The sequence below is a fragment of the Halyomorpha halys genome, unplaced genomic scaffold, assembly GCF_000696795.3.
Source record: "Halyomorpha halys isolate HHAL.00 unplaced genomic scaffold, Hhal_1.1 Scaffold821.1, whole genome shotgun sequence".
In the NCBI taxonomy this organism is placed as follows: Eukaryota; Metazoa; Arthropoda; class Insecta; order Hemiptera; family Pentatomidae; genus Halyomorpha; species Halyomorpha halys.
The window spans coordinates 661,190-677,551 of record NW_027116286.1 but is presented as its reverse complement, the minus strand read 5'-3'; the positions used below and the strand labels follow the sequence as shown (position 1 = coordinate 677,551).

The 16,362-nt window shown below is 31.4% G+C and overlaps 2 protein-coding genes across 11 annotated transcripts in view; one reads left to right on the top strand and one right to left on the bottom strand.

Moving 5' to 3' along the window:
• Window positions 1–39: 39 nt before the first annotated feature.
• Window positions 40–5,650, top strand: LOC106686455 (uncharacterized). Of its 2 annotated transcripts, XM_014429790.3 has the most exons (3): window positions 40–258; window positions 2,156–3,358; window positions 5,527–5,650. In XM_014429790.3, exons 1-3 carry the CDS (start codon window positions 207–209, stop codon window positions 5,643–5,645), a joined length of 1,374 nt encoding a protein of 457 aa, XP_014285276.1. In that variant the 5' UTR covers window positions 40–206; the 3' UTR covers window positions 5,646–5,650. The 2 variants fall into 2 exon arrangements, with proteins under 2 accessions (XP_014285276.1, XP_066909192.1); XM_067053091.1 differs by lacking the exon at window positions 5,527–5,650 and having other exon boundaries at window positions 2,156–3,403.
• Window positions 5,651–6,256: 606 nt separating this feature from the next.
• The window catches only part of LOC106686452 (zinc finger protein 768), a 402,036-nt gene continuing 391,930 nt past the window's right edge, over window positions 6,257–16,362 (bottom strand). For 8 of the 9 annotated variants that reach the window (XM_067053093.1, XM_067053098.1, XM_067053100.1 and 5 more), the window contains 4 exons: window positions 14,002–14,223; window positions 13,540–13,887; window positions 13,192–13,453; window positions 6,257–13,079 (listed from right to left, as the gene is read on the bottom strand). In XM_067053093.1, the coding sequence (XP_066909194.1) occupies window positions 12,656–13,079; window positions 13,192–13,453; window positions 13,540–13,887; window positions 14,002–14,223 (1,256 nt within the window). In that variant the 3' untranslated portion in view covers window positions 6,257–12,655. The remainder of the gene's footprint in view (window positions 13,080–13,191; window positions 13,454–13,539; window positions 13,888–14,001; window positions 14,224–16,362) is intronic. The other variant, XM_067053099.1, reaches the window with a different exon arrangement.

The following is a 16,362-nucleotide window of genomic DNA, read 5'->3' as shown; positions in this document are numbered from 1 at the left end:
TAACTTGAATAACTAAACGTTAAGAAACCTTCCTGTAACAGTAAAGAAATTGTTATTAGATATTAGAATTTAAGGGATTATTTAATTAAGCATTACATACAAATTAATTGTTTTGTCCAGAAGATGGATCTGATATATTTTTAACAATAAAAAAACATTATTTGAATAAACTTATTAGTAGAAGGGAAAAAAAACTTTGATAGTGAATGTTAAGGATAGCTTCTCTAATATATCTACTCCACCTTAATATTAATGCAGGTAAGTCGTTTCAATTAACTATATGTAGAATATGTCGAACTATATGTGGTAACTATATGTCGAAGAGGTTTTAAATATAGGTGTGACGCAAGTAGCTCAATCATTTTCACTACCTTTTTATATATTTTTTTCCTGGTGAATTTAATTTTAAAAACTTAGACAATATTAACTATATTTTAACTAAACATTCGCTTAAATACTACGTGTCGGTATATGCATACATTGTTTAATCAGGTACATCAAATTTCAGCATTGTAGATAACATCAACAGTGTATAAGAGGACTTGAAAACTTATTAATTAGTGATTGGGGTATGACTTTGATTTTATATAAGCCAATAACCCGAATTTATCTATTATACCCCTAAGAGCGGATGCTTAAAAATATATTTGGTTATATAATAAAAAAAATATTTATTATGAATTGAGAAAAGTCTTATAAAGTCATAAGTGATGAAATTAAAATTGTCATGACAAAGATTATTTTCTAAAAATGTTTCTCATTTTTCTCTCCCATCTTCAATATTATAAATAAGGGACAACAAAAAGTCCCTGGCCTTTTTAAAGTTTTGGACCAAAACTTCAAATCTGACCCTGAATAATACACGATTAAGCATTTTAATTTTGATACTTAGACTAGGTACTTGATAGAACTCGGGTGTTCAAAACTAGTAATGGGACACAAAATTCATTTCATTCATTCATATTCATTTCTTTTCTGATCCCGAGCTTTAATGTAGAGGGAATTAATATTCTTTATTTATATTAATAGTCTTTTTGATAAAATCATCAATCAGTTCCACTTGTAGTTCGCTATGTAATGTGCTCAACGGCACAACATTTGCCATCTTCGGAAAAATAATTCTGCAATTGTATAAATAATAGAAATAATTAAATTAAAAAAGTTATCATTAAAACTAATATGAATTCAAATAATACTTAGAATTAGAACTATTTAATCATATAAATGTAGTAAATATATCGAACATTAATATATTTATTTTAATAAGTGCTGTATAATATGTTCATAAATACCTAATTAAAATACAACAGGGCAAAAAATTATCCTTAAATTTTGTATTACTCGTCCCTTTCAACTTCATATTAAAATGAAATAAATTTGTCAGAACAATTAAAAACATCTTGGAAGAAGATAGACTGTATGAAGTAGATTGTAGGAAAATAGTCCGGGTAAACCATATTCGTTTATTTAGCGGGTCTAAAACCTTTAAATACCATTTTTTAAAGAAATTAAAAATTAGAAATTTTTCACATTGATTTATTTGGAGGATGTTTTTTTATTCTGGTGACCATTGTTCATAGTTGAATGACCAATTAATAGTTCTTGAATTCCCATATTTTATCCAATTTCTATGTTAAAACAGCCTTTTGAAAGCTGAATTTCTCCTCTTTTAATATAAATTAACAACATTTAGATCTAATGCCTTTATAAGGGCGAAATATTAGTTTACAAATAAAGAAAAAATTGTCGAACGTTTTATTTTAAATCTCTAGTTCTAATTTGTTCTAATACAGTCTGTGCCCTTTGATCCGGTTCATAGAGCACTAAACCTAAAGTTTGGTGTAAATTGATTGAGTCATATTGATGGTAATTCTATTTTATTGATTTTTCAAAAGAAATCAAAGACCATTTATGTTACTAAGTTAACCTCTTATCAGTTCATCTATAGATTTACTGATATAAAAGTTTTAACTGTTCAATTTATGTATATATATTCTCAAATATAGAAATAGGGAAGCATTGCCGGATCTGCTAGTGGTTAAATAAAATCGTGATTTGGTTCGTATGTGGTGGTTAGTGCTGATTTGTCTTGTCCAGTTTTATTTGTTTTTCTTTTATTTAAGTATTAGATTTGTTTAATAAAACCTTTTTTCAGGTATCACTAATGCGTTGGACGAAGGTAGTTTCTTATGGGCCCAGAAAAGAGCGGAAAACCTCAGTAACAATGACAAAAGCAGTAGTAATGCGGTGAGACCTGGAAGATGGGCCAGGTCCATCTTCAATTGGCTTCACAGTCCTCTCATAAACAGCATTCAGGAAGCCTTCGTAGCTGATTCTATATACGAAAACTCACCACCTCCGACCAAAGATATAAAACGCAGCATTTTGAAAAACGCAAGCGATGTGAACCTCGAAAGTTTTGAAAATGAGTTTTTCCTATGGGAAGACAACGAAGGCAATCCCTTGGAGTTTGGACTGAAACAGATCCAAGATGTAAGGCCCTGCAACCAGCAAACACAAAATTATAGGCGTTTTAATCGAGACCAAACTGACGACTTGTGGGAAGAGCCGTTGATTTACGAATACAACCAGGATGTTAAAGAGGTAGATACGAACCATTTATCTTATCATGAAAAATTCAAACTTAATGATATTTTAAAAAATAGATTACATAATCCTTTTCACCATGTATTTACGTTCAAGCACAGTACAAAACATCCATCGATATATTACACGCTTGAACATTCTACCATTTCAACAACAACCGTTTCAACTAGTGTAACTTCTATAAAAAATTCTTCGAACAAAGAAGATTTTCCACCATATCTGGGAAACGAAAAGAAAAATTCGCTATTTAGTGGTGATACAATTGAAAATGAAAAGAACACTGCCACTGAAATAAGTAATAAAGGAGTTTCCAGGAAACTATTGTCCTCTCCCAATGAATCAAAACATCAATCACCTTATTACGTTTTTTCTTCACAAACCGAAGAAAATAACTTTACAAAATTAACAACATTGAAAAGTTCAAATCCACGTAATCTAACCAGCATTGGTATTGGAAATTTTAGTTCATTAAATTCAAAAGATAACTTTGTTCAATTAAAACCTAGATCCGATTTCCATGAAGCAAACCTTGATAGTGAAGAAATGCCTCGTTTGTGGAAAGATAATTTAAACAATCATGGTCCAATGAAATCATTTGATATCCACAAAAATATTTCTAATGAAGCATCCACTCACAGGAAGTTAAGGATGGTCCATCACAAGCGATTCCTCAAGTACAGAAGAAAAAAATGGAAAAATAATAAATTGAAATACCCTGAAGGTCATTCATATCAGTATGAATTGTTCAATGGTAATTTTAAACCATCTGGTAAATAAAAACCCGATAATAGTACTATTAGTTGTTTGTATATAGGATTTTGTGTTTTGTTTATTTTTAAATTTACAGCCGGAATAGCCCCTCCCTATTCCTAGTACGCTTACGGCAGACTCATGTCATCATTGATGACACCGCCTTCAGCGGACCCGGGAATTTATCTTATAATGCCACTCTGGCAAACCAAGATCTATATTTCCCTGGATATATACATCCATTTTTATTGTATATATTTAATTTGTTTATGTTTATTTTTCTAGGTCAGAAAAAAAAACAAAAAAAAAAACATTTTTAAGTTTAATTTGCTAATCTGAATAGCATGACTTTTTCATAACTCCCATGTTTGAAATTTATTATTATCATAATTTTTATTTTAAACATATCTTGGTGTTCTATGTGGTCTCTGAAGCAATGTTCTGCGTAAGTAGGAGTGCCCAAGGAACTTCATTTCTTATTTTTGAAATTTTGGCTCATTCAGAACAATTGTTGATATTTGTTTCTTATTCTCCTTAAGAAAACAAATCGATCGGTGTATAATTACCCCTACTATGCAGTAATATGAGTACTATGTTGAAAACATTTGAACTTACTTTTTTTACGAAGTGGGGGTACAGTTTTAATTTTTTTAAATTTAAAGGTGTTAATTTATGACTTCTCAGAATTTTACCCAAATCTAACCTTTTCAACAGCTATATTTCTTCTCTGTCAATCCATAACATTTCCTATTAGATTTTATGTCTTTATTTGTAAGGAAAAGTATTTTCAAATAAAGAAAATTCCTCAAATGTTTTATTTTATAACTTAGGTTCTAATTTGTTTACCTAGGTCAAGGTTTTGCCATTTTGTGTTGTAGTTTGTTTGGACCTAAACTACTCTTGTATTCGGTGTAGATTGGTGGAGTGGTGTTTGGAAACAAAAATTGTAGAGCCTCAGTAAGGTGAAAATTTTGTGAAAATAGAATTATATTTTGACTGCTAGAAAAATTGGTATTTAAGAGTTTTGTAGATGTGAAAAACGAATGTCAACTCTGTTTCTCTATTTTTTCCCTACTTTGTTAAATCAATCAGTTCCAAAATCTATATTTAAGAGATTTGTGAGGTTTTTATTTGCCAATTGAGTTGTCTACTTCATTAGGATAAGATAAAAATATTCTCGATTGTATTCAAGGGGTAGGAATTTATATTGAATTATAAAATAACAAAAAAAAAATTTCTTTAAAAACTTAAAAACTTATCATCCTTAAAAACCTGTATAACATACAAAAATTCATAGATACAAAGAAAACAATTGTGCATAGCCGGTTGAGAAAAAATATATTTGGTAGATTTCTATTATATAGATATACTATTGGAACAATTTGGACCAACTAATGAAGCATTGTGAGCAAGGTTAGTTTTTTTTTCTTCATTATTTCGACCATTTTTCAATGTTAAAACGAACAAACAATAAATAAATCAAACTTGATGATTCACTGAGAACTTAACTGTAACTAGGAGATTTTTAAATTAAGTTCCCAAAATATCAATTTATTAAATTAATACAAATTTTAAGTTCCTTTCACTTATTTTTATTTCTTATGATTACTATTTTTATTTGGATTTTAACTCTATGCTAAATAAAGGGTTATTGATTTTTGTTTGTTTTTTTACCTCTGTGCTAAAGGGTTACTGATTTCTTTATTTGTGTTTTTACCTCTATGCCAAAGCATTATTGACATAAAGAAAATTTTTTTATTATCATAGCCTATTCTCTTTACAAATTTATTATTTCTCTACTTTGTCTTGTAATATTTTTTGTAGCATTATTTGTGACATTGCAATTTCTTGATTTTTTTTTTTTTCAAACTGAGGTAATCTTGTTAAAAACATCCCACTCTTAAGTTTCTGGCACATTTGATTCACTTTATATAAGTTTTATTTCTGCTGGTTTGGAATGATGTCTTTTCCTAGCTTCACTAATATAGATTCTTAAAAAAAATCTAAAACTTAAATGGATAAATTGTTTAAGTATCTTTACATTTTTATAGATAATATCCACTCCACTAGCAAACTTCTTCATATTATGTAATATAATTACTAAACAATTGAATATTTAGACTATTACATTCCATACTTTAAAACTTTTTGTTCCTTATTTCATTCTAGTTGTTGGACGTCTTGTATACTTAGGTAACAGGGACGAAGAAATGGTTTGTACAAGTGAGTTAAGATGGTGCTTAATAGAGAACCAAAAATCATTGTTTTTAATTCTTGATCACTGTTAAATAAAAGTCAGGAGTAAATTGCTTTGAAAATTTAAATAAAATTGTTGAAATAAAAATTAAATTTTTAAAAATCAGGTATTAATTATATTAATTATGCTGTAGTTAAAAAATAGTTAAGGAAATTGATAAATATATATAAATTGTTTTCTTTCTAGGTTTGTAATCTATTCAACATTTTTTTTTTTATCTTTCCAGCTTTCTTCACAATAATTATGACCAATAATTTACTTTTGTAAAAGTAATATTTCATAATTTAAAAAAATATGGCTAAAATTTTTTTCATTTAAATGTATGATTTTATCAATAACTTATAAAAATCTGCCTAGATGGAATTACTTAGAATAATATACGAGCAATGGGCTTGAAATGCTGGAAAACTAAATGTACCTGTTCATGAAATTTCAGTCTGTTCGTATATTAACTTTTTGTTAACAATTGTGCAAATCTATTAACCTTTATTTTATTTTTTTCATTATTCACTTTACTCATTTTTTTTTTATATTGTAGTAAAACTCAGAGTTTTTAAAATATATCTCCTTAAATGTAAAATAATTATTCTCTATTCTATCTTAAATAAAATTAGGTAAATATTAAAATTGACAAGAACAATAATTCTTTAATAAATTTTATTCTCCAATACATCAATAGTACTACACAACATATTTTAGTAGGTTTGTTTCCTTTTTTATATTTATTATAATTTAAAGGTATCAATCAATAAGACATAATAATGTTTTATAAACAAACAACTTCTGCCAAAATACATATTTCTACAAAATAGAGTTTTGAACATCCAAATCTTAACACATTCATGAGGAAACAAATGTTAAATGTAATGCCATACTTTGTATATAATTTTTTTTTTCATCATAATCATTTAATTATTCTGAGTAGTTTTCTCTCAAGATCCTAATGTCAAGAATACATATATCTGAATATATTTTTAAAAATAAATCATATGATGTACAGGAATAAATGTAGCTACACATGTAGGCCTATTTTTATAACATAAAATTACACACCCATTCAATAACATACACACATTTTTTCCTTTTTTTTTAGATGGAGCTTGATTGTTTTACCATTGCAAACCTATAGGAACTTAAACATAGCGAAAGCATTACTTAGAGTAAATACTTTAGGCTGGTTCGTTAAAACTATTTTCAAGTTTAAAATTAAAATGTTGCTACGATTCTAACTCATACAACATATTCCCTTTTTTTCGCCTAATGGACGCTTTCTTAAATTTTTACATAAATATTTTTTTCATAATTCTTTTTGATTCTATTCAAAGTAAACACTTTTTTTTTATTTGTTTAACCGGAAAGTCAAATGTTTGCAATGTATGATCGTGCGCATAATATAATGACCACCCCTTAAGTCATGCAAATAAGTGGCAAATTATAAACCTACTATAGACCAAAATGGTGTGATGTGACAATATGGCAAACAAACAAACATGAACAACTGTATTACTGGTACACCTATCAGAGAAAGATAAATACTTATTATATTAACTGTATTATGGCTGATTATTATTACATGTATTCTAATAAATATTGAGACTACTAAGACATCCTGTAAACTATTACATACTGTTACAAATCAAAATATTAATATTACTAATAATATTACTGTCGTAGCAATTATATTGGACTTATAGCAGAAATTAAAATAATAACCTGATGCTGCGTGTTTATAACCAGTTAACTATATGTATAGACATATTTATATATCATATAATGTACTATATAATGCTGAAGTGGTGTAACAATTTCAAGAAATACTGTTTAGTTAGGCCGATGAAATGAAATGTTATCATCATTCATCGGCTGTTTTTATTCAATAATATATGTAATATGGACTGTTTTCTTCCTATTGAAACCATCAGGTTACTATTTGATTAGAGTATAGTCACCATATATAAATATCAGAAAATGTTCATAGGCGTTTGCAAATGCATCACCTATTTAACAGACTAATCGAAAACAATTAAACATATAGGAGAGGTAGGAAGGTGCTAATAAAATTACACTAAAAAAATTGGTCTAGTAACAACTTAAAAAAAACACAACACAACAGGGTTGAGAACAAGTAATAATACAGCAACTACTAAAATACGAGTAACACATTGGCGGCAACATTTGTATTAGTTATGATGTACTATTGTTAACAACAGATTTATTGAACATTTTCTGATATGAAATGACTCCGAATGCATTATAATTAGTTAATTGTAAAACATTCATGTATCTTAACATTCTTGCTTACTTAACAGATTATAAAGTAGAAGTAAAAACTATTGTACTAAATTGTTCATATGTGTATTTAAGTGAAGTAAAGGCATATAAGTAACAAAAACTTGGTAGGTGCCACTCGAATTTCCAATTAGTTGGTATAACATTTCAGATTTGTTTTTTTCTAAACGAAGATGTCAGAAGTTTTTAATAATTGTTTAATTTATGTGCACCTATTAAACAATCTACTAATCATCATTATGAATGACCAACAAACGATAAGAGAAGGCAAACTGGAAGGAGAAGGAGACAGAAGAAGTAAGAGTAACTGAACATAAAAACATTAAAAGTAAAAAATCTAACATGGTAACACGAGAACATATACTAACATGGGAAACGGTTTCTGCATGTGATTGGTTTTTCAAGCATACCACAATATAAAACCACAGCAAACAAAGAAAGATTAATAACTATGAGCTTACAATTATATTTATCTGTAACTTAACGGTTACAAGAAAAAATTTTATAATATATTTTATTATGGAATGTAGTAGCTTTATCTGAAGAAAAGCTGCTACAAGAAAAAGCTCGCTGTTTAGGCGAGACAAATGATTACTGAAGGTATGCAAATACTGTTATATCATTACATAATAGTATTTGACATTATGTATTGACACTGTTCTTATGGAGTGAATTATGAACGTTTTGCAAATACCACAGTTAATGTGGTTCCTGTCTATTGTCAACAGTAAAAACTGTTTCCGGCATCTAGAGATTCAATCTGGCTAGGCCAAGTAGAGATATGTTGATACATGGTAATCTTTAGAAGACGACCATGTATTTGGGCTATTGTAAATAACACAATTTGTGGTGCATTATGGTGCGCCCCAGTCTGCGGGGACCGAAGCACAATGGGCTATTGCAGCATTGAAAAAAAATGACTTGAATAGACCTGTAAAGGACTGTACAATTAAAATATATACAAATACTGTTTACATAATATCTTTAATTATGTAAACGGTCTATTGTAGTCGTACATAATTGTGCCATACTATTTATGTAATTTGGGCTATATACAATCATCGGTACATAATAGTATCAGACTATTATGGTGAAGCCGGTTTATCGTCTTATCAAATTGTGTGTATATGGTACATAATAGCAAGTGTTATTATGTATTAGAGCTATTGCAATGTCATTGGGAAATTTGAGTGAGAATATTGAACGTCCCAGTGTCCGACTGAGGCGTTTTGGGCTATTGCAAATCCATGAAATTGGTGTATATGGTACACGCCCTGGAAAGCCCAGAACGTGTATTGGTACTATTTCAGTTGTGGAAATTTTAAATATTATGATAATAGTGTCAGACTATTCTGTACTGATTTGTATTTTGAAGAAGTAGGCTATTTTGTATTTGGTTTAGATCATTTTCTCCTGTAAATAAAAAGAATTGTAGACAAGAAAAAAGCTGCAGTCTGTAGTAATGAGGAAGCTCTATGTGTATCGATCGAAAGATGGGGAAGAACTTATGAAGTGAGAAGCAGGCAAGTGGAAATAAAAAAGGGATACATTGAATGAAAATATATAGCAAGATAATATAGAGATTTTGGTTGATTCGGTCTCATTCAACAGTGACGCATGACTCATATGAACTTAGCGCTTTGAACATTTTCAGAAACAGAATCTTGAATTGATGAAAACAAATATTATCAAATAAGTGAAGTTTTAAGTGTCGAAACTGAAACTATCAATGAACTGTTTAAAACAACCACTTATCCCCTACCTAACATACTAATAATAGAAAAACTAAACTTGTTCACACAACTCACATCACCACTATTGAAATAGGTTCACATTGGCTCAAGAAGGTAGGTCATTCATCGTCTATTTTACCCAGTCTTTTTCAGCGGTATGGTATTTTAGACTTTTGAGGGACTAAAAAATGTTTGTAATAAAATATTAGACAATGATTTGATCTGGAAGGAGCACATAAATGTGAAGGATTGTCATCATAGCCAGTATTTTTGTTTCAGAGGCGTCGCATTCAGGTGAGAGAAATCAACGAATATAAGGGCAAATAAGCTGAAGCAAAGTGCCTTATATCCGAAGTAACACTTCTATATGTACAGTACCATATTTCTAAAAAAATGTGATTAGATATGCCAACGTATGGCATTCTGCATATACATCTATTTTATACACTATGGGGTGATTTACATAAAACCGGGTCTATTGTTTTACATTAATATTTACAAATATATGAGGGTTATAACTTACGACTATTGACCGAAAGACATTCAGTTTGATTTTGATTTTTGATAAAGGTTATTTCAATATTATTTATCTGTTTTTTTTTTTTTTTAGATTATTGCCCAATAAAAAATTAATAATTTTGGAGGCTTATAACCCTCACTAACTTACACATAAGTTGCATAAAATTTGCAATTTAAGATTACCAACTGTTATTCTACAGTAAAAAATTACCTAGTATTGTCCATTTACATAAGATAGAGACTGTAGATTGCACCAAAATGTGTAAGTGCTACAGAGATATATTATACAGGATATATAGTAACTGTTATTCTTTTTTAAAAAAAGGAGAAATTTTATATTTATATATTTATGTATTTATATATATATATCTGAGCTTGGTGGGGTAAATGAGACATAGGAGGGAAACAAACACTCTAACAACATCCACACAAAATAAAAAAATATAATAATTAGTCTAAAATTAAATATTCACTGGGGGGAAGAATTAAATATTGCTTTGTCAAACCTGACATAATCAATTTAGCCTAATAAAACAAAACAGCCGAACATGTCTTCATAACTTAACAAATTAAAGCACCATTGGTCATGGAACAATAGCAAAAAGAAATAACAAAAAAGGAAAAGAACAACACAAACAAGATATAAAAAACAACAACAGAACCAAAGAAATTCAACGGAACAATTTCTTAAAAAATTATAAAAACCAATTGTGAAAGTTGGTCAAGCTTGACAGGTTATAATTTTCCCCAAAAAACAAAACACAAAACATTCAACAAAATTTGCCTAATAGTGCCCGTGTTGATTGCAACTTTAAGTGAAATGTTATATCTTTTACAGAATCTATTCTTTAATCGTTTATATCTACTTTAAACAAATTTTCTTGAGAAAATCAGCATACTAAAGAATATAATATTATCAATTACATCTGATATATATATTTAATATAAAACATCTCATATATAATATCATATAATTATTGACGTTTTTGCTTTACTCATATAATTCTTTGTTCTTCTAGGAAATATATTAGTAAATTCATGTATGAAACAATAAACAAATATATATATATTATAATAACATTAATCTAGATTTCAAATATTACAAAAAAACATAATAAATTGCAACCCCCAAATAACAAATAAAAGTGGTTAAAATTAAAAAAAATATTTTTAAATAATATCAGTCGTCATACTTAATTTCTATCGAATAAAAATTAAAAATCTAAACAAGGCAAGTACCTCTAACCACAGCTATTGACATAGTATACATTTCATACAAGGCTTACCACGCAACAATTTTAGAAGGCTGATGCGAGCTTTATGACTGAAGCTGTGGAGTCTTCAATATAACTTTTTTTTCATGTAAATAAAATTATATAGCCATTAATGAGCTGAATCTTAAAATATTTTATTTTAAACTATGTAATAATAAAATAGTAATTTGGTTGTAACGACTATATATATAATTATTCCTTTATTCAAATGTCCTAATATGTATAGTAAACTTAGCCGATTTTTGATTTTTACTCCTTACTACCAATAGTATTTTCACAATCAATTGAAATTCGCTTTTCGTACAATACAATTTTTCTCATTTCCTTTTTAATCACAACACAAATTAAAAGATTCCAAAGTCATAAAATTCGCTTCACCCTGCCATTTAATAATTTTATAAAAATCAATTATTTTTTCTTTAAATATAGTCATTGTTTCAAAAATACACTAATTTACCAATTGTTCGGGCTATTCATGAATTTTGGAACAAAACTTTATAAAAACGCGTCGGTATTTAAAACTGTAGACAATAACAAAATTATATAAATAATAATCGCTTACTTATTATAGTAAGTTCTCCATGTACACGTTAACAAATACGCAAATATCACTAACACATTGGATAAAAGGAAGGACTTAAAATGGCGTGATCAGCCTCTGGAACATTCGATCCATTGTACGCCTGGAGCTGGCAAGCCATAAACGCCAACAATAGAAATTTTATAATCAATACACCTTTTATAATAAATATTTTAGGCCTGCCATAAATTCGATTTAAATCTAAATTTATGATATAAAATAACCTTAAAAATTAATAATGCCCAACTAGAGGAATTTGAATTTATCTTTGCTTCCAGGTGACAACAGAACCCAATGTTCCGGACGTCATCAAAACTATTCTGACACAAATGGCGGATAGTTCAAAACAATATACATCGCTATACTGTAAAGATGTTGCAATAATTTCATCAGTATCATTACAAGGTCCAATCTACGAACCATTCAGACAAACTTGTAATCTTTCTTCAAAACGTCAGCCATTTCTGCCAGCCTTACGCTGTCATAAAACTAAATATAATTGGGAAGCGTCAACACAAACAAAAACTTATGTACACGATGCTCTGATATACATGCTGTATGGAAATACAAAGGGGACAGTGGGGATTTGTACAACATTAGCTAATTAAATAGATACATAAGATCTAGTTCAGAAATAGGAGAAGTCTCATGGGTTGAGGTGGTGCTGTTGGCTATTGGCCGAGAGGGAGAAGCCGAGCGCCCTGGGGTCTCCATGGAGGCGAAGGGCCTGTTCGAGGCGCTGCTCCTGGAGGCGGAGGGCCTCAGTGAGGTCGGGGGAGACTTGCCCGGGGTAGCCCTGCCCGCCCTGCTGTGGCCCCCGCAGGCCGTTGTCGGCCGTCGAGGTGGAGGCCACCACCGCCTGGGTCACGGCCAGCCTAAGAGCCGCCTCAGCCTGCGACCTCAGCAGGACTTCTTGCATCCGGAGGGCCGAGCCCTGGTCCTGCTGGGCCTGCAGTTGGTGACCGGCCGCGTTGTCCATCACCATTGAGGTCATCGAAGCACGGACGGCCGCGTTCATCAGCTGCATCGCTGATGACATACTTTCTGCATTCGATCCAACTTGTCCATTACTGAAACATCAAGAAACCGATACATTATTACAAATTGTCAATGTGTTCGATGGAATATTAATGACACTAAGTGAAATACAGTATAAATTATATCAAAGTAGATATGAGCTACCTGTGGACTTGCTGGTTCTGCTGGAGGGCGGAGGACTGGGTCATCCTCATTGCAGCAGCTAGGTTGGCCGCTGCGACCTGGACTACGGAGGCTGCCCCACTGGGGGACTCTGCTCCCGAAACTCCCATCGCCGCCGCGGCGGCCGCCTGCTGCTGCCCCACTATTAGGGCCGTCGCTGCCCTCTGCAGGTCCTCACTGTTGTAGTTCTGACCTTGCTGGTTCAGGAAGGGGTGGCCGTTGCTTCCGCTAGCATCTACCAGACCTGTGAGGAATAGTTATTAATTATTTCTTATTCATATAAAAGCCAACAACAACTATAAACAATGACGTGCTGGCGCGGTAACTGACCTGATCTGGCTGCCATGAGCTCTGCTAGCTTGGCGGTGGCGGTATTGTTGTTGTTGTTATTATTATTGTTGTGGAGGAGGAGGGTGTTGGGCGTGGAGGCGGTGGGCGCCGCGGTGTCGGAGCCGGCAGAGCTGAGCCGCCCCTCACCGCCGCCGCTGCTGTCGGAATGGGCCGACGGGGAGCCGGGCCCCGGGCCGCCGCTGAGGCCGGGTAGACCCAGCCCTCCTGCCGCCGCTGCTAACAGGCTCTCTCGCTCCCTTCGTTCGGCAGCTGCTCGTGACAACACGTACTGTGCAGCGAACTGGTGCTTAGGGTCCATTCTCATGTGTTCCATGTGGGTTAGGAGCCCTGTAACATATTAGATTATTTCAGTTAACTTTTTTCACTTTATGATAACTAGTAGTAATTTTTTTTTTTTTAAAGTATATATATATATATATTTAAAACCTGAGGTTTACTCACCAGATTCGTGGGTGAAGACGGCCTGGCAGACGGAACAGGGCCACATCCTGAGGGAGGTGGCGAACTGGGCGGTCTCGGGGTGGCAGGCGAGGTGTTTCCTCAAGGAGCCTTCGTTGACGTAGTGCTTCCCGCAGACCGGGCAGGGGTGGTTCGCAGTCCGCCGCTTCGCCACGTAGGGGCTGCCTGACATGTCCGCGAACGGCACTGCAGGCATAAGCATATCTGATTAATAACACACTTGTTAGTACCAAGTCATAGCATTTAAATAATATGCATACATAATTTAATCTTAAGTACATGCTAAGGGTGTCAACAAGTTTTGTTTTATACGGTAGATTGATCTAGTATACAATAAAACTATATAAGAGATAATAAAATGACAGTAAGGGAAATAATAGAATGAAGATTATAAACAACAGATGAAATTTTGAATGACACCCTTAGTCAAGAATAGAAGTTTCCAAATTTGTATGAATAAGGACTCACAAATAAGTTGTACTTTTTCCTAGTAAACTATTAAAAAAATTAGCAACCATCTTAAACACTATTCAATTTGGAAATTTCTAGTTTATTCTGTTTATTAGAATATATAAACTAACTTGTTATATTAAAATTAACATATTTATAATATCAAGTCAAACCTCAAGAACATTGTAATACATCTATATTTACAAGGAATATGCTGGTAATTATGCAGGGCAAAACGTTTTAGATTTTACACAACTTAAAACATTACAACAAAACTTAAAAAGTTTTGCATACCAAGCATAAAAACTATTTTTGAAAAATTGATGGGGTTGTCTTTAACTAATTTATATGCACTTTTAAATTACCTACTTATTCCTTGTGACAATTGGGTGTTAGTATACTTTTTTCTTTCTATTATTAAATTTTAAAAGCTCCGGCACTCCTGTTTTATTTCATATCATCTTATATTTTGAACAACTGAGATCAATTACTTGGATGCTTTTAACAAATGACACACGCGTGAGATGAGTGCGATGAAGTTATTATGAGAATAGAAGGGTTATAAATGCATTTAACAGCCTGTGTCAGGTAAGGTGTTTGAGTAGCGCATATGCTACGTGCTCACAGTGATCGGTTCATTGCTGTGTGATGGATCGATTAGTAGAAGAGAACGAAGAGCTTTTTTGTCAAGCCGCTCTGAAACGTAGCGGAGGAGGGGGGTACTTTCTTGTTTTTATCTTTGACTTACTACCTCTTTGGATCTTCACCACATTAAATATACCAGGAAGTCAATGAAGCATTCTTTTGGGAAAAGTACGATCAAACCTTAAAAAATATATATTTTTATCTTCAACGGGATTACTTGTATTATCAAAGGGTTGCGCCAATTGGACAGATCTTGACATTTTCTGAGTTGATGAGTAACTAATGTTTTTATTCCTTAATTTCTGATCGTTACATTAAAAAATAAGAACGGGGTTAGAAATTGATAAATTAAAATAATTTTTCTGAAAATTAAGTGACTGAATAATAGAAATATCTTAATCAATACCTCAGTAAATAAGTCCCAAAAATTAAGGGTTTGAATAAATTCCGTAAGCAGAGCTAAAAAAAATTATTTCTTAATTTATTTTAACTTTATTTTAAGAATAAATAAACAAATAAAACTTCATAACCTTACAAAATGTTAATATAATCCAGGTTAGATATTTTTTATTTATATATTGTACATAAAACCGTACAATAAATTAGAAGAGTTTGAAAATAAAAAATTTTTTTACGTATATTAACCTATAGGAATTAGTTACTTTTCAATGATAACGTTTTGTAATTGAAATAGTTGTTTTTAAAAATATTGTCACTATTGATTACAAGTCGCTTCTGTAAAATAAAATATTTTATATAAAATAATTAAAACTTGGGACATTCCATCAATTAAAAAAAAAATAATGAGGATAGAACACAAAGGATGAGTTATGGCGAACGGGTTTAAAATTTTATCGCTCCGAATTGAAGACTTTCACCTACAAATCCAGAGGATGTAACAGCAATAATTATTAGCAGCAATAAAAAATAAGTAATAAATTGAGAATGTGATCTGTTTTGACATCAACTACTTTCAAATTGCTTTTTGATTTATTAATATCTGAGGAGGTTATGAGCATTTAATGGGCGGTAGAAGACATATAATATAAGTTTAATGACGGTAAAAATAAGGCGGCCGATGGGCTTGGAGGGACTTGACGTGGCGTGCTGCATGAACTTAATTCCGAGGGTCCGTTTTAACTGGCCGAAGGTATACCCTACTCTATGCCTCTTCTTATTTTCATACATTTATCTTTTATTTAGTTGCTTTTATTTTGTTTTGTTTTTTTAACTTCCACGTGTTTCATT